The following is a 19458-nucleotide window of genomic DNA, read 5'->3' on the forward strand; positions in this document are numbered from 1 at the left end:
ACAAAGATTTCACCCCAGATTCCGTGCACTAATTGCCTCAGTGTAAATTATCTCCAGAAACGTCTTGATTTCAATGTCAGCCTTGTTTGGAAAGCTGAATAATATGCAGAGCGTTACAAGGTTAATTTTTTTCCCATGATGAAGCATGCATGCTAACCAGATAAGCAGTATTTTGGGGGCTCTGTTGCTACCTATTCTTTTCCAGAAAGCACCCCTCCTCTTTTTTTAATCTCTTGATGCCAAATGTTGGCTGACTTCCCTGTGTTTGTTTCAGTGCTTACCGTTGGGATCACTGGACCTGCCAGCACCACAGGGTTAAGCAGCTCAAATTTCTCTGCTGAGCAGCTTATTATAACAATGCACACTGTAGCTGTTTAAAACACAGTCTGATGACACTTAACAGTTGCTGGACAGATTTTCTCTCCTTTATTGCTACTTCTAGTCATTAACTAGGGAGATATGCAACTTGGTGCAGTTAATATGATTCCGAATTCAGCCTGAGATGAAACAGAAGGTAAATTCCATTATTTCTGAGGCTTGTTTTTGTTGCTGTTTTTCCATCTTTTTAACTTCTTATTTTATTTTATTTTATTTATTTTTATTTTTACCAGTGTTTGTATTTTAATTTTCTGGAGTGATTAAAGGAATATTACTGAATAATTCTGATTGTTTAGATCTGCTTTAAGCAAAACTAAGGAGCATCTGCAGAAGGAAAAGACGTGAGTTTTGCAGATGGATTTCAGCCTGATCATATCAAGCCGATCAAGCTGATCTATTAAGTGTTTATCAGAACCAGTCTTCTTGAAATTTATACCCTACATAAAGCGTTTTGCTTACTGAATTGGAAGACATCCACTCCCTAGTACGACAAGTGCCATCAGGATGAACAATGGATGCAACTTCATGTCTGATATGAATTAAGTGAGCCAAGTCCGTATTCCAGCTTAAGTTCAGTATGCTCAGCAGTCCTTTTACAGACCACTTGCCATAGATCATACTGAACACGAACTTGTATTTTTGGCTTTTGGATCAATAGGCACTACCACAGATTCAGATACACCCTCTGAGGCCCCATAATAAAGTAATATTCAAAAAACTTTATTAGAAAACTTACATTTCATTGGAAACTCTAAAGCTTTATTTTTTTTTTTTTTCTTTCTTTCTTTTGCATGATCGGTGTGGAAATGAGACAGCTGGCTGAAGCTGTAGGATGAACATACAGCAGAGCCAACAAAAAATCCCTAGCTGCCTAACTTCCTCCTGGAACACACTGTTTGAAAGTATAAGCTTCACATTCCGCTAGCAATATATAATCTTCTTGCCAATAAAATGTATCGTTTACCACAGTGAATTAAGAATTCTCCCTGAAAATGTTTTTTTTTTTTTGTTTTTTGTTTTTTTTCCTTTTCTGAAATGAATGGTAGTTTTTAAAGGTCTCATACCCAACATTAAAATACTGCCTCATCTCCTGACGTCTGTTGCGCATGATAGCCTTGTACTCGCCAATGCGTAATTTTTTGCCATCTACAAGGCAGGTGCGCTTCGGCCTTGGCTTGTATTTGTAGTCTGGGTACTTCTCCAGGTGCTGTTTGCTGAGTCGGGCCTGTTCCTCATAGTATGGCTGCTTCTCTAGATTTGTCATAGCTTTCCAGCGAGATCCTGTCACAAAAGAAAAAGAACAAGAAATGAGGTTCTGCTCCCTCACAAGCACTGAAAGGCAGAGAAGCAAGTAGGTCACTTGGAACAAGATACCGACGGTCATATTGCTTTGGGCTGGGAATCTGTCAGAGCTTCCAGACAAGGGTCAGGTCTTGTTTGCATTTCACTTGTAAACTTCTTGAGTATGGCCATGAGGCAGACAGAGATGATACTGGAGGCTTTCACTATTTTATGGAAACTTTTATCCATTATTATGTGGTTTTTTTTTTCAGGTGATCAATAATAGCATTATCCTGATAACGAGCAATCCATGACACTAAAAAACTGAGCAGTGTATGTTAGTGAACTGCAAGAAACCCCTTAGGTATGTCAAGTCTACTTCGCTGGGAGCTTCCTTTGGCCACAGTTTAGCTTACCCCTCCTGTTACAGGGGAGGCAGCATTCCCAGGTGCTGTGATTTGATTGCCATGCCTCACTATGGCTGAATCTACTCTGGATACATGCATGTCTAACAGCTCAGTCTTTCATAACAAATAACATGTTTCTAGCTGCTACGTTCATGAAAAGCAAAATCTGATTTGATCATAAATAGTATGCTGCTGGGCACAAGAACCTGCAAAGACCCTGAAGCAATACCTTTAACAGCTATAAGCTATCCCATATGTCTCAGCAGGGTGTTAACTCCAAGACCAAGTCCTGGTGAGCACTGCCAGCTCTAACATAACAAAGAATTTAGTATGTGTCATAAAAGGAAGAGCACAGGGATATTGGAACACCTCTGCACAGAGCTGCACTATGGCTTGGTTGCTGGCAGCCCAGTTTCTGACATTCTGCCTATGCTAATGCGGATACTTGAGCCACGGAAATAATGAAGACTGCATAATTTTTTTTTCGAATACCTCCTGAAAATTACAAACTAATATTGCTTAAAAGATGTAGTATGGGAACAGAAAGTAAAATTTATTGAATTAGTTATCCTATTTTATTTTTCCATGGACTACAGAAGTGCTTCAGGGTAAGATACATTTCAAAGAACAGGAATGGTCCAAGCTGTGAAACATGTGGCACAGAAGGAAAATTTTACTGGAAAATAGACCACTTTTCTATTGGGGGGAAAAAAAAAAAAGAAAGAAAGAAAGAAAAAGAAAGTTTGAATAGTTTCTCAATTTAATGGGTCCACAACGTCATATGTCATACTTGACTTCCTCTTGTTCTTCATTTCTCATGGTTATTCATACTGCACTTAGCTCATGCTATTAGTCAGGCCTGTCTTAGCTCACTGTGCCCCCAGGACTCTCAATATAGAGAGAACAGCTATCCCTTCCCAGAGAAGAATACAGTCTGGTTCCCTCTAGAAAGATCCCTTCAGGCCACTGACACACCATTTTCCCCATCATTCTTTGAATCTTTATTTCAAGGTGCCATTTGAGCTTCTGGAGTAAAGGGCTGGCAGTCTGGCAGTGATCCAAGCTGGCTGGCATCACACCTGTGACAATTGGTTGGAAATCATGGCATCTTTGTTTGGAGGAGGAGCTGTGGATAGCCCTTTCCTGGCAAATATTCAAGTGGAGTAAAAAACTGTCAGGCTTTTCACATATAAGGCACAGAGATACCCCAGCTAGTTCTGGAATGAGAGACACTTCATTGTTTCAGCTGTTATTAGCTTATTGTCTCTAAGGTCCCTTCCAACCCAAACCATTCTATCGTTCTATGGTTCCATTCTAATATGAGTGCAAGTAGATGTTTTCCAGGATTTAATCTGAAACTGCTACATGGCACTTGTATGCCATACAAATCCAGAAGCTCAGTGTGAACATCCCTGACACGGCACTTTGTTATGCGGGGCAGCCAACCTCTGCCTACAGAATTGCATCAGAAGCCTTGTCTCCTGCAGAGAAACTATCCCATGTTTTTTCTGGCCGAGGAAGTGACTAGAAAAAGTGACACCAACTTTCCACTTGTAGTGCCTCTTAGATTTTGGGCTAAACGATACCATGATAAACACATGGAGACTGCCAAAACATTCGAAACCTATTTATGCTGGTTTAGCGCACAAGATAGAAGTATAGATAGGATTGAATGATGTCAAAAATTAACGGCAAAGCTGACATAGTTCTTACAGGAAGATGCCTACTTTCAAAGTCTGCCTCTTGGACATCTGCAAACTGGCTTCTTAGCATATTTAGAAAGTAACGAATTTTAGTAAAGCCCTCTAACCACAGACATGCCGCAGTCCTCGTGCCTTAAAAAAACAACTCCAGCCCCAGTTCCTGCCGATTAAACAGTTTTTATTTATGAATAACAAAGCTAAAAACATCACAGATCTTAAACAAATCTTGATGTTTGCTTCACATACTGTGAGGGGACCTGCAGCTCAGGGGCTGATTAATAGTCAGGTATATTTTGAGACTGACACAGAGAAAGATCGAAATTAAAATCAGTAGTTGCAAAATTGTCATGATGTTTTTTTTTTCCTATACCAGCATAATTCCTGTTTCACCGCACTATCTCGCTGCAATCCTACAGTCAGACCTGAGCAGACAGATTCCTATCCCTCACGTGAAAAGTTCTGTAAATAGTGGGTGCAGTAAGGCAAACACATAAGTCTTTGCAGGATCGGGGCCATAAAAATTGAAATTTTGATGCATAATATTTGTACACGCAGTTACACATACAATATTTATACATAAATGTCACTCATTATGTTTTTCCTTCCTAAGCTGTAAACTCAATACAGCAAAAATCCTGGCAGTCTCACCTCTCTTCCTAGCAAATTTTTAATAGCTGCCTTCTGCAGTGATATCAAAACTTACTCTGATTTTATTGTTTTTTACAAAATACATTTAATATCATTTACTAGAATGTTTTGATGTGTCATAAATAATTAAACAAACAGCAATGTCAAAATAAAAGCTGATAATGGGCACATTTTCTGATGCTGAACCCTAGGTTTTTACTTTCAAGCATTTTCACTTGTTTTCTTACTAATTATGCAAAATTCAAGCAGCTCTCTAACTGGTCTTAATAAAACTTCTGAAATTCTGAAGAATCTACTACTCGGAGCCTTGCATTTGTAAGCTAAGGTATGAATAAGGATCATCAGTCAGCACACTAAGCTGGCTGATAGTACTTTGTGTTTGGACAAAATATATCTGCAATACATTTATCTGCAGTTTTTTATATGTCAATAAACACACACATGCAGGCACAGGAACCTATGCCAAGTGCCAGCCCAAGCCCAGATAAGGTGTAATTGAAGAATCTTGAAAAATGTTTCTTTTTAAGGGAAGATTTACACTCGTTGGTGAGCTTTCTGCTCACCATCTGCGTTGGAAAGCTCCGAGTGGGTCAAGTATGCAAGGCTTTTCTCTCTGAGTACAAAAACATGAGCCCGTCCCCTCCCTACACACATGCATAATGACGGGTAGGATTCTCACACAGCCCTCCCCGATCTGGTGCCTGAAGTGTTTAGAAAATAAACGATAAAATCACTAGACTTTGCAGCACCAGCACAAGCTAGGGCAGTTCAGAATCGTGCCCACGTGAGGCATTTCTGGTGACAGTGAGAACAGCCAGCCAGCTGAGCAGGGATTGGCAGTACAGACAGACAGACACCCATCACTGCACACGTGCCTGTGCTTCAGTGGGGCTCATAGCTCTGCCGACTGCCAATTTCAAGCCAAGTTTCTCCAGCGAGAATTTTCAGCTGCTTGTAACTTTGCCTAACTTTTAGTCTATGGGACTGACATCTTTCAATCTGGGTATCTGCAGCAGGCTGATCTTACATTTAAAAAATACAGGTATACACGCAAGCACATACATATATGTCTGCATTCACACACATGCACATCCATGAAAACATTTCTGAAGGTACTGATTTCCTTCTAATTGCCTTATGTAAATTTCTCAGTGAAATTAATTAAAATATTTACAAAAATATCTAAACAATGCATTATTAAATTGATAGGGTCCAGCAAACCCGTTTTAGCACTTCCTTTAAACAATTTACTAAAAAAAAATAAAATTACCCACACGTTTAAGTTGCAATGAACAGATGGATGACAAACGTATGCACAGATGAATTTAGTGACAAATCCATGTACCTAATTTTTATGCTCAAAACATAATAGCACAGTGTCAAACATAATCCCCAGAGAATGCGAGTGCTGGGAAGGGCTTCTCCTCCCATTTTACTATAAAAATGACCCTCAATGGCTGACAACCCATCTAAGCCATTCCTGGTGACAGCGAGCTCACTGACCTCAGCAGCAACAGCACTGCTTAAAAAACAGTAAGGAAAAATGGCAGAGTTCTAATAAAGAGCCCCTAATACTTGCCTGAACTGTGAGTTTCTGGCTGCTCACCCTATGCTAGTTAACAGAGAGCTCCCTGCTGACTTCAAAAGATTGGCCTTTTGCAATTGAGGGAAGACCTCTGCAACATTCCTGCCAGGGAAGAAGACATTGGGCATCCCTCTTTATTGCAGAGGAGGAAAAAAAAAGTATATCAAACACGATGCTGGAAGGAAATAGAAACATCATCTCTTCCTACTTTAAACCTTGCTTTTTCCCATATCTGACAGCGAAACAGTAAAGAGTTTGGAGTCAGCTATACTGTCTGTCACCTCAACAGGATCTGTAATGAATTTGCACATTTTACTCCAACTACTGTATATCTAATCAGAAAAAGATGTCCCCATATCTCCCTGATCTAGCGCCAAATAGTAAAAGGTGATTCCTTATGTTAACAATTTCAGCAGAATGGCTTATTAAAACCAGATTTTAGGGTATTATAAAATGCTTAGAAGCCCTTTAAAATGTCAACCAGGATCCCCAGAGACTGCGTAAAATGTCAGCCCAGCTCAAACGCCTGTTTTAAGCAGAATGAATTAGCAGCGTGCTGTCGGAGGTTGTTATCCAAAACAATCAGTTAAGAGGGAAAACATCAAGCTCTCTTTGTACTTTCTATATGAAAAGGGCCATTCAAAATGATCTTGTAGATTTCTGAAGCTGATTATTTTAAAACAGGTTTAACCAGGCCCTCTCTCAATTTAGAAACAGCCCAAAACCATTACTGCCCTGTTCTCAGCCTAATCACATCATACACCTGTAACCAGTATAATCCCTTTTAACCAGTATATGGCTATTTTAACATCAACATAAACAATTTACCCTTCTAATCCTGCTCCCACAACTAATCTAATCATCGTGTACCACCCTTTTAATCATGGGTTAATTTCATCACATCTGCCATCCACAGCCAATGCATTCTGCCTCTCCAAGCAATTTTATCTAATTTCCACTTGCATTCTGCAAACTTCTCATAACACCACCCTAATCAAGCCGAACATGAAATCTTTGACCAGACTAAACTCAGCATATTTACCAGCCCTGCACCTGGTTAATGGTGCCATTATCATCACGTTAAATGTCTCATGTTGTCTGCAAAACCAGACAGACATGTAGCCCAGCTAATCAAGGACTCTGGTTAAGCTTCTACCCAGTGGCAGGATGTATTCTTACATTCTGTAACATAGTCTATATCAGTAAAAATGCATCATCTCTGAGTTGGTCACAGATATATATTTATTTATTTCTGCAGAAGAGTAATTCATTGGCCTCAAAAATCCCCCATTACTCATTTTCAGTATCATTCAGTGTCTCACACAAGAATAACTTAAGACAGAATGTTGTCCTGGGAATTTGAGTAAGAACAGAAAAATTTGAAGACTATGGCATAAAATTTGTTAGGTGATACTCATGACAAATATTGCTTGGGATGTGAAGACTAGAGGATATGGGAATTAATTCTGAAATTTTTTTTTAGATTTCAGGATTCTTCTCAGAATATTTAGAAAAAAAAAAAGCAGCTTGTGATAGAGACAGTGTGCTGAGAAAAAAATAGTGTAACAGGAACATAGTAAGAATAATTTATAACTGTTAGTGTATAAAATAAAAAGGATGTATTTTAGGATCTCTTCCCTATGATCACTGCTTTGAACAGACAATGCTAAGGCACAAATCAAATACTGTGGTGTGCTTCTAGTTAGATGAAATACATGGGCAAATACATGATAGCAGTCATTCTGTGCTTGATCAACAGTTTAATAAAATGAATCCATTAGTTCATGTCTTCACACCAAAATCAACACCACAACCTGAGTAATTACAAAGATACAGGAGCACTTCAGGTTATGGTCAACATATTACACTGGGCAGCATGGCGGCAACTTGTATAGCTGCTGTTCTTGATGCAGTAGCCAGCAAGCTAAACAGACAACCTAAGGATAGTTATTCACAGTTGTATCAGGTGCTCCGCTTTATTCCATCACAAGTGCTGAGTTTTGTGACAAGAAAAATAAATGACACCAAACTTACCTAGTATCTTGCTGATATTGGAGTTGTGCATGTCAGGGAAGGCTTGAAGGATCTTCCTCCGTTCATCTTTAGCCCACACCATGAATGCATTCATTGGGCGCTTGATATGGGGCTCATTACTGCCACGCCCTCTGGATTCCCGATAAATTCTTGATTCTGAAACTCCTGCACTTCCTAAAAAGAGAAAGAAAATCACTCCCAACTTGTGTTTAATTATACAGCTGCTTCTGGCTTGAGTAGCCTAAGAGAAGTGCTGTGCATTAAATGAGTCAATGTTCTCAATGGGTTAGTGCTGTTTCTTTTATTTGAAGAAGTAGGAAATGCCATATATTGTCTAATGTCTAATTTTTAGTTTTTTCTGTTGACTCAGCATCACATAACACAGACTTGATGAAGTGTTCCATATTTTTCAAGATAAAGCATTCAACAGCTTTTTGAAAACATCTTTTACCACTTAATAACTTAAAATCAACACTTATCAGTGTAGATATATTTACTTTCTTCCTTTCTTATTTACAGAATGTGATGGTAATGGTGAGATATAAGGTAACATCAGGTGTTTCCTCCTAATCAAGCCTCTGGGTACCAAGTGGACATTTGAATATCTGTTTTAATGCCTATCTCTTCATAACAACACAAGCAATTGCAGAGAAAGAGAAGAACATTAAGCCTGCTTCATCAAACCCAGACAAGTTCCTACAGAGACAGAGTGTGTGCCCTGTGAAAATGACCAAGTCTGTAATTCATGGACTTCCTGTGTGATCTCATCCCACACCTACATGCTTCCTTAATTCATTTTCACCATCAGAAATACATTTTTGTTTCCTCCCTGAGATGTAGAGCATACAAAAGAGAAGTTCAAAAATCACCTCCAGACATAAAACACCACATGATGAATCATTTTTTCCTGCCACAGCCACATATCACTAACCCCTTCACCTCCCCACAGACATCCCAAACACTCAAGACTGTCCTCCAGATGACAAAGATAAATACATACAATACTAGAAATGAGGAGAAGCCATTTGTACTGACCATCAGAATCCCCACTCATGTTGAAATCCATCATTGCATGGCTAAACTTCCCGTCTTCACCCTGTTTTACTGCCAGTTGCTGAGTCAGGGTCTCCAGTGTCGTTTTGTCCTACATGGGGAAGATGTCAGGATTGGCATCAAGAAAATCATTAAATACTGTAAAGTTTGCAGGTAGTTTAAAGGGCTGATAGGGAAGCTGTATAGCAATTAATTCACAACAGTTTACTGAGTCAGTTATTCAAAAATACATAACGCTGTTTTTTTTTGGAAGCAGTACAGTTGCAGACTCCATCAAGTCTTTTTTAAAACATGCTTATTACCTAGTGATGAGCTAACTCTGTAGTGTTGAAAAGATTGCTTTAGTTGAGCATAATAAAACTGGATACACATCTGAAGAATACATCAATTCCCTGTGTCCCTGGGACTGCAAAGCTGGACTGGAAGTTCAGATGATACATGCTCTTGTGCAATATAATTATTGTTTTACTCTACTTCCCGCCTGAACTCAAAGCGCAGAGACATGGGCAACTTCGCCCTTTTTCTGTCTTAAAAGACAGTGTTTCGGGAAGCAGCCACAGGGGAAAAAAGGGAACACTTTAGATTGAACTTATTCAGGCCTTATGAAATGGTCAGGCTGGACTGATATGATACTTGGGCAGTGGTTTGTGTTCCTGTCTGGACTGTTTACCCAACCTTCCTAACAGCCCGTCCGTCACTCACATACTCAGAACTATCAGTGAACCCGGGATTGCAACAGGCTAGTGCATGCTGCCAATTAATCTGTCAGGTTGCAGTGGTGTCTACAGACATTGCCAGAAGAAGATGCCAGGGCAATTAATTCCAATGTTCTCTTCAAAATACTTCCCTTTCTTCTAAATCGTTGGACTTTGCAAATAGAAAGGTGTTCCATTTTCCAATTGTTTTTGTTTTCCCCATGCATATTACTCATAAACATTCTATCTTCCTGACAATCATATGTTTAAAAATAAATCTTTCAGGAAAGCAATACTAACATTTCAAAATGTTAGGCACTGTGCCTTTTGCAAAACGCAGAAAATGACATGATGCTGAATTATAATAAAGTGGCTCCAGTTGAAAAAAAAAATCTTTTGAGCATCTCCCTGAAAGAAAGATTGCTGTTTTGTTGATCTGTTCCACAATCGAAGACTATAAAAGATCAACAAACTAAGAAACTTTCAGATTTCACATGGCAACCAGAGACTTTACAACTTTTCTGTGTAGCCTAATAATGTCACTGGATTGTGTTATAGAAGAAAACAGAAAAGAGAACAATATGAATACAGAAATGCTTCCCTCAATGTGATGCCCCTGCATCTGAAATTCAAAGAACAGTTCAAATTCATGTAAGTCATTTCCCAAAGATTTTCTTGAGAGATTTAGAAATGAGGCTAATCTGCTCAACTGGGTAAATTCACACTTCAGGGAATATTAGGTTAAATTTCTCCCCCCTCACATTCACTTCCATTATGAATCACTTCTGTACCCTGTCTACAACCAGATGTATCATCACTGAAACAAAGCAAGATGGATTATCCTCCTGGGTTTTGCAGGAAAACCCCATGAGGCTGAGCCAGTCTACCACAAGCAAGGGGGGATTCTGCAACACTTCCTAGGCACGGCAGATCCCAAGATCTTGGAGAAGCTTGAATAAGCACTTTAACTTTTCTGGTACTTAGCTTTACCAAACTCTTTGGTTTACTGGTTTTAACTTAGCTCTCATCTCCAAAACAGCCTGTGTGCAGATAAAATATCAGGAGTAAGTTGACTATCTCATCCAAATAGTTCTATGATGCACATCAACAGTTTTTCCTCAAAAAAAAAAACCCACAACAAAACAAACACAACACAACAAACACAACCCTATTTACCATCAAACTCATAATGATAGAGTTTACAAATGTGCATGTTAGTTACCATGTAAAAATGCTGCCACCAGTCTCAGATGCAAAGGAACATTTCCTTTTGCTTGGTACACCAGTAGAGCTATTCCGCTGCAGATTTTTCTTGAATCATGTATAAACCTCTTAGAGAAACAGAGCTGAGAGCGCAAAGGGCACAGGCTTAACAGCTCTTTCTTTATGCAGTAAGCGCAGCTGTTGAAGTTGGAGGCAGTCACATTCAGAACCACACTCTCCCTACATGATCTGATTGAGTCTTAAGGTCAGCGAATACTCCAGCATGCTGTCTGCAAGGTACACACTGGGTACAGCTCGTTTATCAGAGTTTGACTTAACAAGCCTACAGATGCTCCACTGCTATCCATCTTGTACAAAGTTTGCATTTTGAGGTACAGCCACATCCAATGAAGTGTGGGAGGGCATGATGGAAGAGGGGAAGGGTAGGGATGCCAGATGGTGCTACTGCACTACTGGGCTGCAGCACTTGGAGGTGCTCTTCAGGCATCTGGAACAGAGGAGCATGGAGCTCACCTTCTCAGCATGGTTCCAACTTTCTCCTTGCTCCTTAAATATATAGTATGATAACATATTCAATCCCTAACTATAAGCTTGCAGTTAAAAAGAACTTTAGCATGATGTTGCTCTTGAAATGGAAGATGCCAAGACAGCTAGCTGCACTCTTCTGCATTAATGTTTGAAAAGGTTGAAGTATAAGGAAAAAAAAATAAAACAGGCAAAGATAAATATAAGGCCTGCTCTTTACTAAATCTCTGCAACAACATTAGGAGAACAGCAAGACAGCAGAGATGCTCTGTCAGGACACAAAAGCCCAGCCAATGTGAGCACTTCCTGGCCCATGTTCCTTCTACAGAATACGCTGCACCTGATTTTGCCTAATCCCAACATATGAAAGCACTTTTAAAATTACAGAACAGCTGAAAGGGGCCAGGTGACATTCCCATGTTATTTTATTTCCAAGTGATCAGTCCATAGGTTACTACTTTCAGTTTGATAGAAGCATCCCACCAGTTTTCCTACAGAGCCTATCAGTTCATGGAAGCTGCAAAGAAAACAGAAATCCAAAGATCCTGAATAAAATGGCAGCTCATTGGCAATTATAGCACAGACTCATCTCAGAGAACATAATGGGGATTTTCAAATTCATACTGAAAGAGGACCTATCTATCATCACTATCTTAAACTGATATTATATTACATATCCTTAGAACTGCCACCACTCTGCTATGCTGGGATTAGCTGTGTGAACAGTAACGAGGCTGCGGTATCGTCCAGTGACAACAGGTGGAATGCATGCATGCTGGTTTCGGCAGCACATGTTAATAAAACAGTTTTGATAAAGCACTGTACTGGAGCCTGCCTTAAACTTATTTTATTGTTGTATCAAGCCCCACAAATGTTTACTCTGCCATGCATAGGATGTAATGGGGAAGCGAGTTCAGCTACATGCTTTTTCGGTCTACATGCTTTCAGGTTTTAAAAGCTGCAGGGAAATAACCAATGATAATCTCTACTCTTCAGGTTTGTCCCACACTCCAGAGGTACTGATTGCAATTCATCCCATTATTATTGCATGAGTGGCATCAAATGCAGCCTTAGACACAATCATGCTGGGAAGAAAAGGCAAGGCTGGTCCAGACCCAGAGAAGTGCTAAAATACTTCCTTGTGAGACCTACTAAAAATTACACTGCGTTAAGCAAGGGAAACAAACAGTAAGGAATGCTTCTGCTCTTGCAGGCGAAGAAACAAGGGGATGTCTTGTTTAAGATAAAATGTTTCTTTCTCTCCTAAATTTCTGAATTTTACATCAGGCCCCAGAAGACTTGACTAGATATCTTACGAACATTTTTTTTTCCTCTTTAACCTCAGTGAAGAACTCAGGCAGATGTTGAGACAAACTATCCTAATTTCTGCTGGGACTGTAGGAGGGAGTCTGTAGAGGCAGCAAGAGTCTTGTTGTCTGGATCATCTAAAATTCTAACTGGCAAAACAGAGAAGATAATACTGCAGAGAGCAATCCCACAGTAGCCCAGTGGTTGAAGGCATATCCAGACAGGTTTCATCAATACCTACAATGTGATGAGAGGTTTCTAAAACTCCTGTAACCAAAGAAAGCAATCTGCTAGAGAAGGCTGATCTGTAGTACTGCTCCTAGCAATGTTTTAATTATGTTTAAAAAAATTAAAAACAAAACAAAACATATACACACATGGAATGTGTCATGTAGAAAAAAAATTATATGTATAAAAACTGACTAAGCACCACAAGTCAGAGTCAGTGTTGTGGTCGGCTGCAAAGGCTACTTGGCTCTCTGTCAGGGATAGCTGTTGTAGTTTAACAATGCACTGATCCAAAAATGACAAGAACTTGGTTGTATCCTCTTTCATGGAAGAAACATAAAACAAGAAGAGTCAAAACATATGTAGAACAGCTTGATAATCTTTGCCAGAACTCCTCCCGCTACTACACAAAAGTGAAGTAAAACACTGGAAGGACTGAGAAATGAAGACACTTTGACACATCTGTCTGATGCCCTCTGACCTCACCGCCTCTGTTTTGTGTTGGATCTGGGTTACAACCCAAAGGGTGCACCCGTGACCCTGCACACACCTCCACTCCTGAAGGACTCACGGTTCCTCCACACTGCTTTGAATGCTGGGCATATGGCAGTGGACCTTTCCTCCCCTCTTGGAGACATCCTTTTGGCTGGGGTATTTGGCAACCACTGACAGCCCTCTGAACTCAGTTAGAATTGCACTTTGGCAAGAGCTGTTTTTCCGATTGCATAATTTAAGGTTAGCAGTTTTACTGAAGCAGTCCACTCTTTGGTCTTCTGCTCCCCTAGCCCTACCCCCATTTCCCCTGATATGAATATTTTCCCTTTAAGAACTCTGATGCCTGCAGAGATTGAGCCTGTGTAGAACAGCAGAGGAGGAGTGCTCAGGCACATCTTTTCATACTCTTGTCTTTCTTTTTCCAAGTGAACTAAAGGGCCAGGCTAAAAAAATGTGGACTGCAAGAAGAAACTTGCTCATTAGTTCTTGCACCTAAGAATTAGAAACACACTGATGGGCAGAGTGTCTGGTATCTTTGTTCTCTTTGGTGCTGACAAGTAAAAAGGAACAGATGTCTGCCAAATACTGTCCTTTTTACTGTCCCATTTCCCCTGCCCCAAGTGCAGTTTGCCCAGATATTTAACATCCTGCTCTGAGGGAGTAATTCTAAACTCTAAAGGTGGTATTTTCAAATAGTCTGAGTTTTAACATGCTAGTTTTTATCTCAGATTGTGAGCAGGCCTGGTAGCACCAATGAACGTGTTTTGTGTTGCTGAGGCAGAATTCTTCTCTCAGCAAGCTCCAGTAAATACCAACCACTCAGACACAAACCTTGCACAAAATTGTAGAGAACTGAGCTGATAAGCTGCTAGATTATGATCAGGCAATGAAAGTTCACTTTCGTTTACTATGGAAAAATATTTTTAAATATCAGACACACTGGTAGTGCCAGGTGTTATCCATTCAACACTATGGCATTTTTCTTAGCTCCCCTAGGAGAAGAGTCTTGTACTACAACAGACATGAATGAAAACTTTGTAGAACTAATCTTTCTGTGCAATTCCTCTGCTTCTTCCAATAGAAAACATCAGAATAGTCTGTGTTATAAAATCTTCATCCACTGTATTCCAGTATACGGAAAACTGGAGGAAGGTAGGCATTATGGGCGACAGAGAGTGGGAAGAACTTGCGAGGTGTGCCCAGAAGATGCGTACAAGATGAATTATTTGCAGTGCAGGCTCTACTCCTGCATATTAATGCCACACATCTTCAAAATGAATACCATGCACACTGCCTATGTCCTATTTCAAGCCATGTTACAATCCGGGTCATGTTATACCTGTAGTCATCATAAAAGAAGTTCTGACTTTTCTGGAGGGATCTTCTACTTAGATAAAGGGTCTTCTGTGTTGCCTAAGTGTGCTGCATTCATCAGTGAATTTAGCCACATAATTTCACAAAGAAAAGCAGTGTTATTATCCCTTTTTACCAGATGAGAAACTAGAAGTCACATATTAAATGAATTTTCAAAAGTTCCACAGCAAGTCAGGTGGTTTTAGGATCTGCACTCCCAAATCTTATCTAAAACTTGTAACCTCAAGCTTCTCATTTCTTTGTGTGTGTGGAATTGTGATTCTTGCTGATGGCACATGTTACTAGTGAAAGCAAAAAATATGAGCAGTTACAGATACACCATTACAATAGACCTTGCTTAAGTAACGCTTGCAGGGCTGTAAAACTCATAAAAAGCACATGCATGAAATGATAAAATAGAGTGAGACTTTCAAATGTTGACTCAGTAATTGTTAAACCCCTTCTGGCTGCACAATTTTATAGTCTTCTACTGTACTAATGAAAAGGGAAGAAACAACAAAGAAGGGTTTTAGCCTTCCAATTATATAAACTCCGTGGACCACCAAAGAAGATGAAAGATTATTTATAATGTCATGGCAATTTATCACTTGGGAGATTTGTTGTTGTTGTTGTTGCATCAAAGTTGAGTATGAAGAAACAATGCATTCACCACCCCCTCAGCTCTTGCAGTCGTGCCTATCTGAAATCTCTCTTTCATGGAATAATCCACCCACAGAATCTAAAAGCAGCATTAGAAGACAGAAAATAAAATATCTTTCCTTATTTGTAGCTCCTCCTGATTTTATGGTACTTGTTTCAGAATTATTACATTCAGTCTTAACTGGAGTTACAATATTTGGTACAGGAACAACATACTTGCTTTAGGGCACGTATTCAGATTGGTCCAATACTGCCTGAAAATCATTGTATGTAATTTGTAATATATATGAAGTACTACATGGACTCAATGGACAGGTGACCTATTAGGCATTATAGGTAAAAAAATCTGAGAGATTGAACAGGCCCAAGCACTTAATCACTCCCTTCTCAGGAACAGACACTGAACCACTGGGAGAATTTACTAAAATCTGTAATAGCCATTTTCTTTGTCATACCCTGTTGGATGTAGGTCTTTGCTTTCTAAGAGCTTCTTAGTCAGTACCTTTCAAACTCTGGAAGCAAGACAGAGTCCAATTAAACAAAAGGGGAAAAATTCTCAATAAATTGGCAGCCCCTAAGGGTCAGCTCCCTAAGCTATATGTTTTAAATTCTTTATTCTAGGAAGAATGACTTCCTTGGCAAAATACTGTATTTGACTTGGAAACAAATTTATGGAAAGTAGCAGTTTACAGGAAATTAGGACACTGAGGTCCTCCTTCACTTTGGTCATGAGCTCTGAGAGATAGTGTAAGCCAGGACTGCTAAATGAAAATGCAGGTAGGAATGATCAGTCTGTTTCTTTAAGGAAGAAAGAAAAGGAAAGCAAAAGCAAAGCAGAATGATGAGACACTGCCTCCTTCCTACAGAAGTTTTTACAGTGCAGGCATAGGCACTGACCTCAACCAAATCCAGCTGTAATCCGCTGATTGCAAATAGGTTAAGAGTTGTATGACCCAGTTTCTCATCTAGACTGCTTTCTGGGCTTACATGCTCTGGTAAGTTTGTCTGCATTGTTCAGTTGTTCTGTACAAAACCGAGCAGGATAGCGATCATGATATATTCCTGCCATTGTGAAGAGTTCTGAGATCTCTGCATGAAATGCACCATCTCAGCTCCAATGAAAAATTGCACAGCAGGTCAGACAGAGCTGTTATAGCTAGCGTTGGAGGCAAGGAAGGGCTAACCGGGGAACAGAAGTAGTACAGCAAAAACTAAGCTAGTTGAAAATCACAATCCACGCAGGATATCCTTTGAAAGAGTGTCTGCACACATGTAAAGAGAAAGCAAGAACTCTACCTCCCTGCAACTGTAACAAACAACAGGTGGGCCAACAGTGCAGTAGCATTACAGACATGAATACCATTCTCTTCCATTTTTCCCTAGAAGGTATTAAAATCATGAAGGCTACTGTACCTTTAGTTATATTCTTGTAGTTCTAATGAAAACACTGACACAGTACCTAGGTCATCCCCTAAGAAAGAAACTGCCTTATTAGTTTATCTGCTCCCTAGTATTGGCATCAATACTGACCAAGACCGTTTATCACTGGGCTGAGTGAGTACCTGCAGGCTAGGATGGACAGAACAGGACAGGCTTGCCTCAAAGGAGCCTTGGGAAGCATGATTTACGGAAGGACTGGGTCCAACCTCTGTTACATTGGAGGCAGGTATTGCACTGATGCCGGTGCCCATGTATGTAAGTGCTTAAAACCCAAGCTACTGGAGGCATGTGATCATGCAAACATAATAACAAGATCTCAGGAAGTAATTAGCTCTTGTGACTGCAGGGCAAAGTTTAGAACTTAACCTGAAAAGCTCAAAAACCTCAAAAGGAATACAAAGAACTCAAATCAATTGCATGATTCCTTTTCAGAAGAAAGTTGATCCATCTTTCTTGGGCTTAATAAAATTTCCACTAAGGTATAAACAGCTGCAGCCCTTGTTTATTTACACTAGCAGGAGAACACTTCCAATCTTTGCCCCTTGGAGTGAATGAAGACTGAAGTTCACATTCAGATTTTGACAACTGCAAGAACTTAGGGTTTTCCTCTTGCCTCAAGACGACCTTCTCCCTGACTTCATGCACACGTCTGTGGGCAGCATTTGTCCTTCCCTCTGCATTTTTCAGTTTTTATTAGCCCATGTATCTCTACCATAGTGATGTTTGAAACAAGCACACACACACTTAATTCTCCTTTGTAAAACACATCTGAACATCGAGTAGATGATGGTCAATCAGGGAACAGAAAAGGCATTTTAAATGAAGAGCTAAAATCCTTGCGGGAATTAAAAAAATCCTCATTGCAGAATCTCTCCCTCTCATGCGTAGGCACTTGCTAACTGAGTAGTGGCACTGTGACAAAAGTAGCAAAACCAAAAGCAGGCTTTACTAAAAGAAAAGGGGGAGGGGAAGTCTTCCACTGGCCATCTGTGAAAATAAGGCATGTGGCCATTAAATGCAGAGGCTGTAAATATAAATATACACAAGCTCCACAAAGCAAATGGCAAAAAAGTGTTGGGGGAGAAAATGGAAAAAATATATATAAACTTTCAGTTGAACTAAATCAAAATGCTTAATGCTTAGCTACCAAGGCTGTGCAAAAACAGTTTAGATCTTTGCAGCATGCAAGCTTGATGTATGTTTTTAATTAAATTTGAGAAAAGTTTTAGGAGACATTACAATGCATACAGTAGCCCTGTTGAATAGAGGACTCCCCTAATATGAGTGATCCCGTTGAGACTGCTGATTGGACTTATTGAAAGGCTGACATACAGGGTGATGGATGGGTGATGACATAATACCTGCTTGCCTTGTTGTCATGCTTTTTGAAAACTGTCTGCTCTGTGTTGATAGCATTAACAAAGACGACTGCAAAACGCATACAAGAATTTCTGTTGGCAAAGGAACTCAGTTAAGATAAAATTAGGAAGAGGGTAGGGAAAAGGGGGATAAGAAGTGAACATACAGTTGTTGGGATAATATATTAATCTTTGTGCTGTAAGTTGATTTAGAGCCTGTATTGGCCCATTGTCCACAGGATACATTCATTAGTCCCCATATTGCATAATAACTATTCTGAACAGAAGGATCTTTTCTCACACTGAGAGAGAAGAACAAAAACATCACAATGATCATCTTTCCTAGTGTTTTATAGGCCAGTGAGGAATAGAGCAGCTACAAATTACAGGACATATATATTAGCAGTCTGTAGAATGTGCAGGGGTAAGTCTGTGTGTACGTAATGTTTGTGGGTAAGACAGCCTCTGCTAGTCACTGGAAATGTCAAAGTATTTTACCAGTAAAATACTGCAGAGATTATGAAAATGGGCAGGTTTTAACTTTAACAGAATTATTTGCTTTATGATGTTTGTACTGCACCTCTGGACTTAGTTCCAGGGCGTTTCTTCTGTCTGGGGAGCCCAGCTCACACCAGGTCCCATTTTCTCCAGTTACAGTCATTACAACTTACTCCAGTCTGAGCCACAGGCTCCCTGTGTTTGCAGGAAGCACTGGGTCAGGCTCAGTTTTACAGATCCTTTCCTTTTTTTCTCCTTTCTGTCCTCCTCCACTCCATCTTTTTATCCACTTCCTGGTTCAAATTTAACTATTAGGGGAATAAGAAAATAAATCTGTTATTGAAGGAAAATCCTCTACTGCAAGAGAAATTTAAATCCCACGTGCTAAAAAAGCTTCTTCTTATGCCTTTAGTAAAGTGAGCTGTAGTGTTTTATTTCTCAAAGACAGCACGATCTGCGGGTTTGAGATTCTTAATATCCCCCTCCTCCCTGAGGGGAGAGCAGGAACAGAATTCATTTCAGCTCAGTGGATCACAGCAGTTTCTTAAGAGTTAACTCTGCTCTCTCCATCCATCAAGCAGCCAG

The 19458-nt window shown here is 39.8% G+C and overlaps 1 protein-coding gene across 41 annotated transcripts in view; it reads right to left on the bottom strand.

Annotated features, from left to right (window-relative positions):
* The window catches only part of SOX5 (SRY-box transcription factor 5), a 622935-nt gene that overhangs the window by 2582 nt on the left and 600895 nt on the right, over positions 1-19458 (bottom strand). For all 41 annotated transcript variants that reach the window (XM_015868603.3, XM_085542555.1, XM_085542533.1 and 38 more), the window contains 3 exons: positions 9072-9180; positions 8037-8210; positions 1443-1659 (listed from right to left, as the gene is read on the bottom strand). In XM_015868603.3, coding sequence (XP_015724089.1) covers positions 1443-1659; positions 8037-8210; positions 9072-9180 — 500 coding nt within the window. The remainder of the gene's footprint in view (positions 1-1442; positions 1660-8036; positions 8211-9071; positions 9181-19458) is intronic.

The sequence above is a fragment of the Coturnix japonica genome, chromosome 1 (genome assembly GCF_054131305.1).
Source record: "Coturnix japonica strain WE chromosome 1, WE-NBRP24, whole genome shotgun sequence".
Taxonomy (NCBI): Eukaryota; Metazoa; Chordata; class Aves; order Galliformes; family Phasianidae; genus Coturnix; species Coturnix japonica.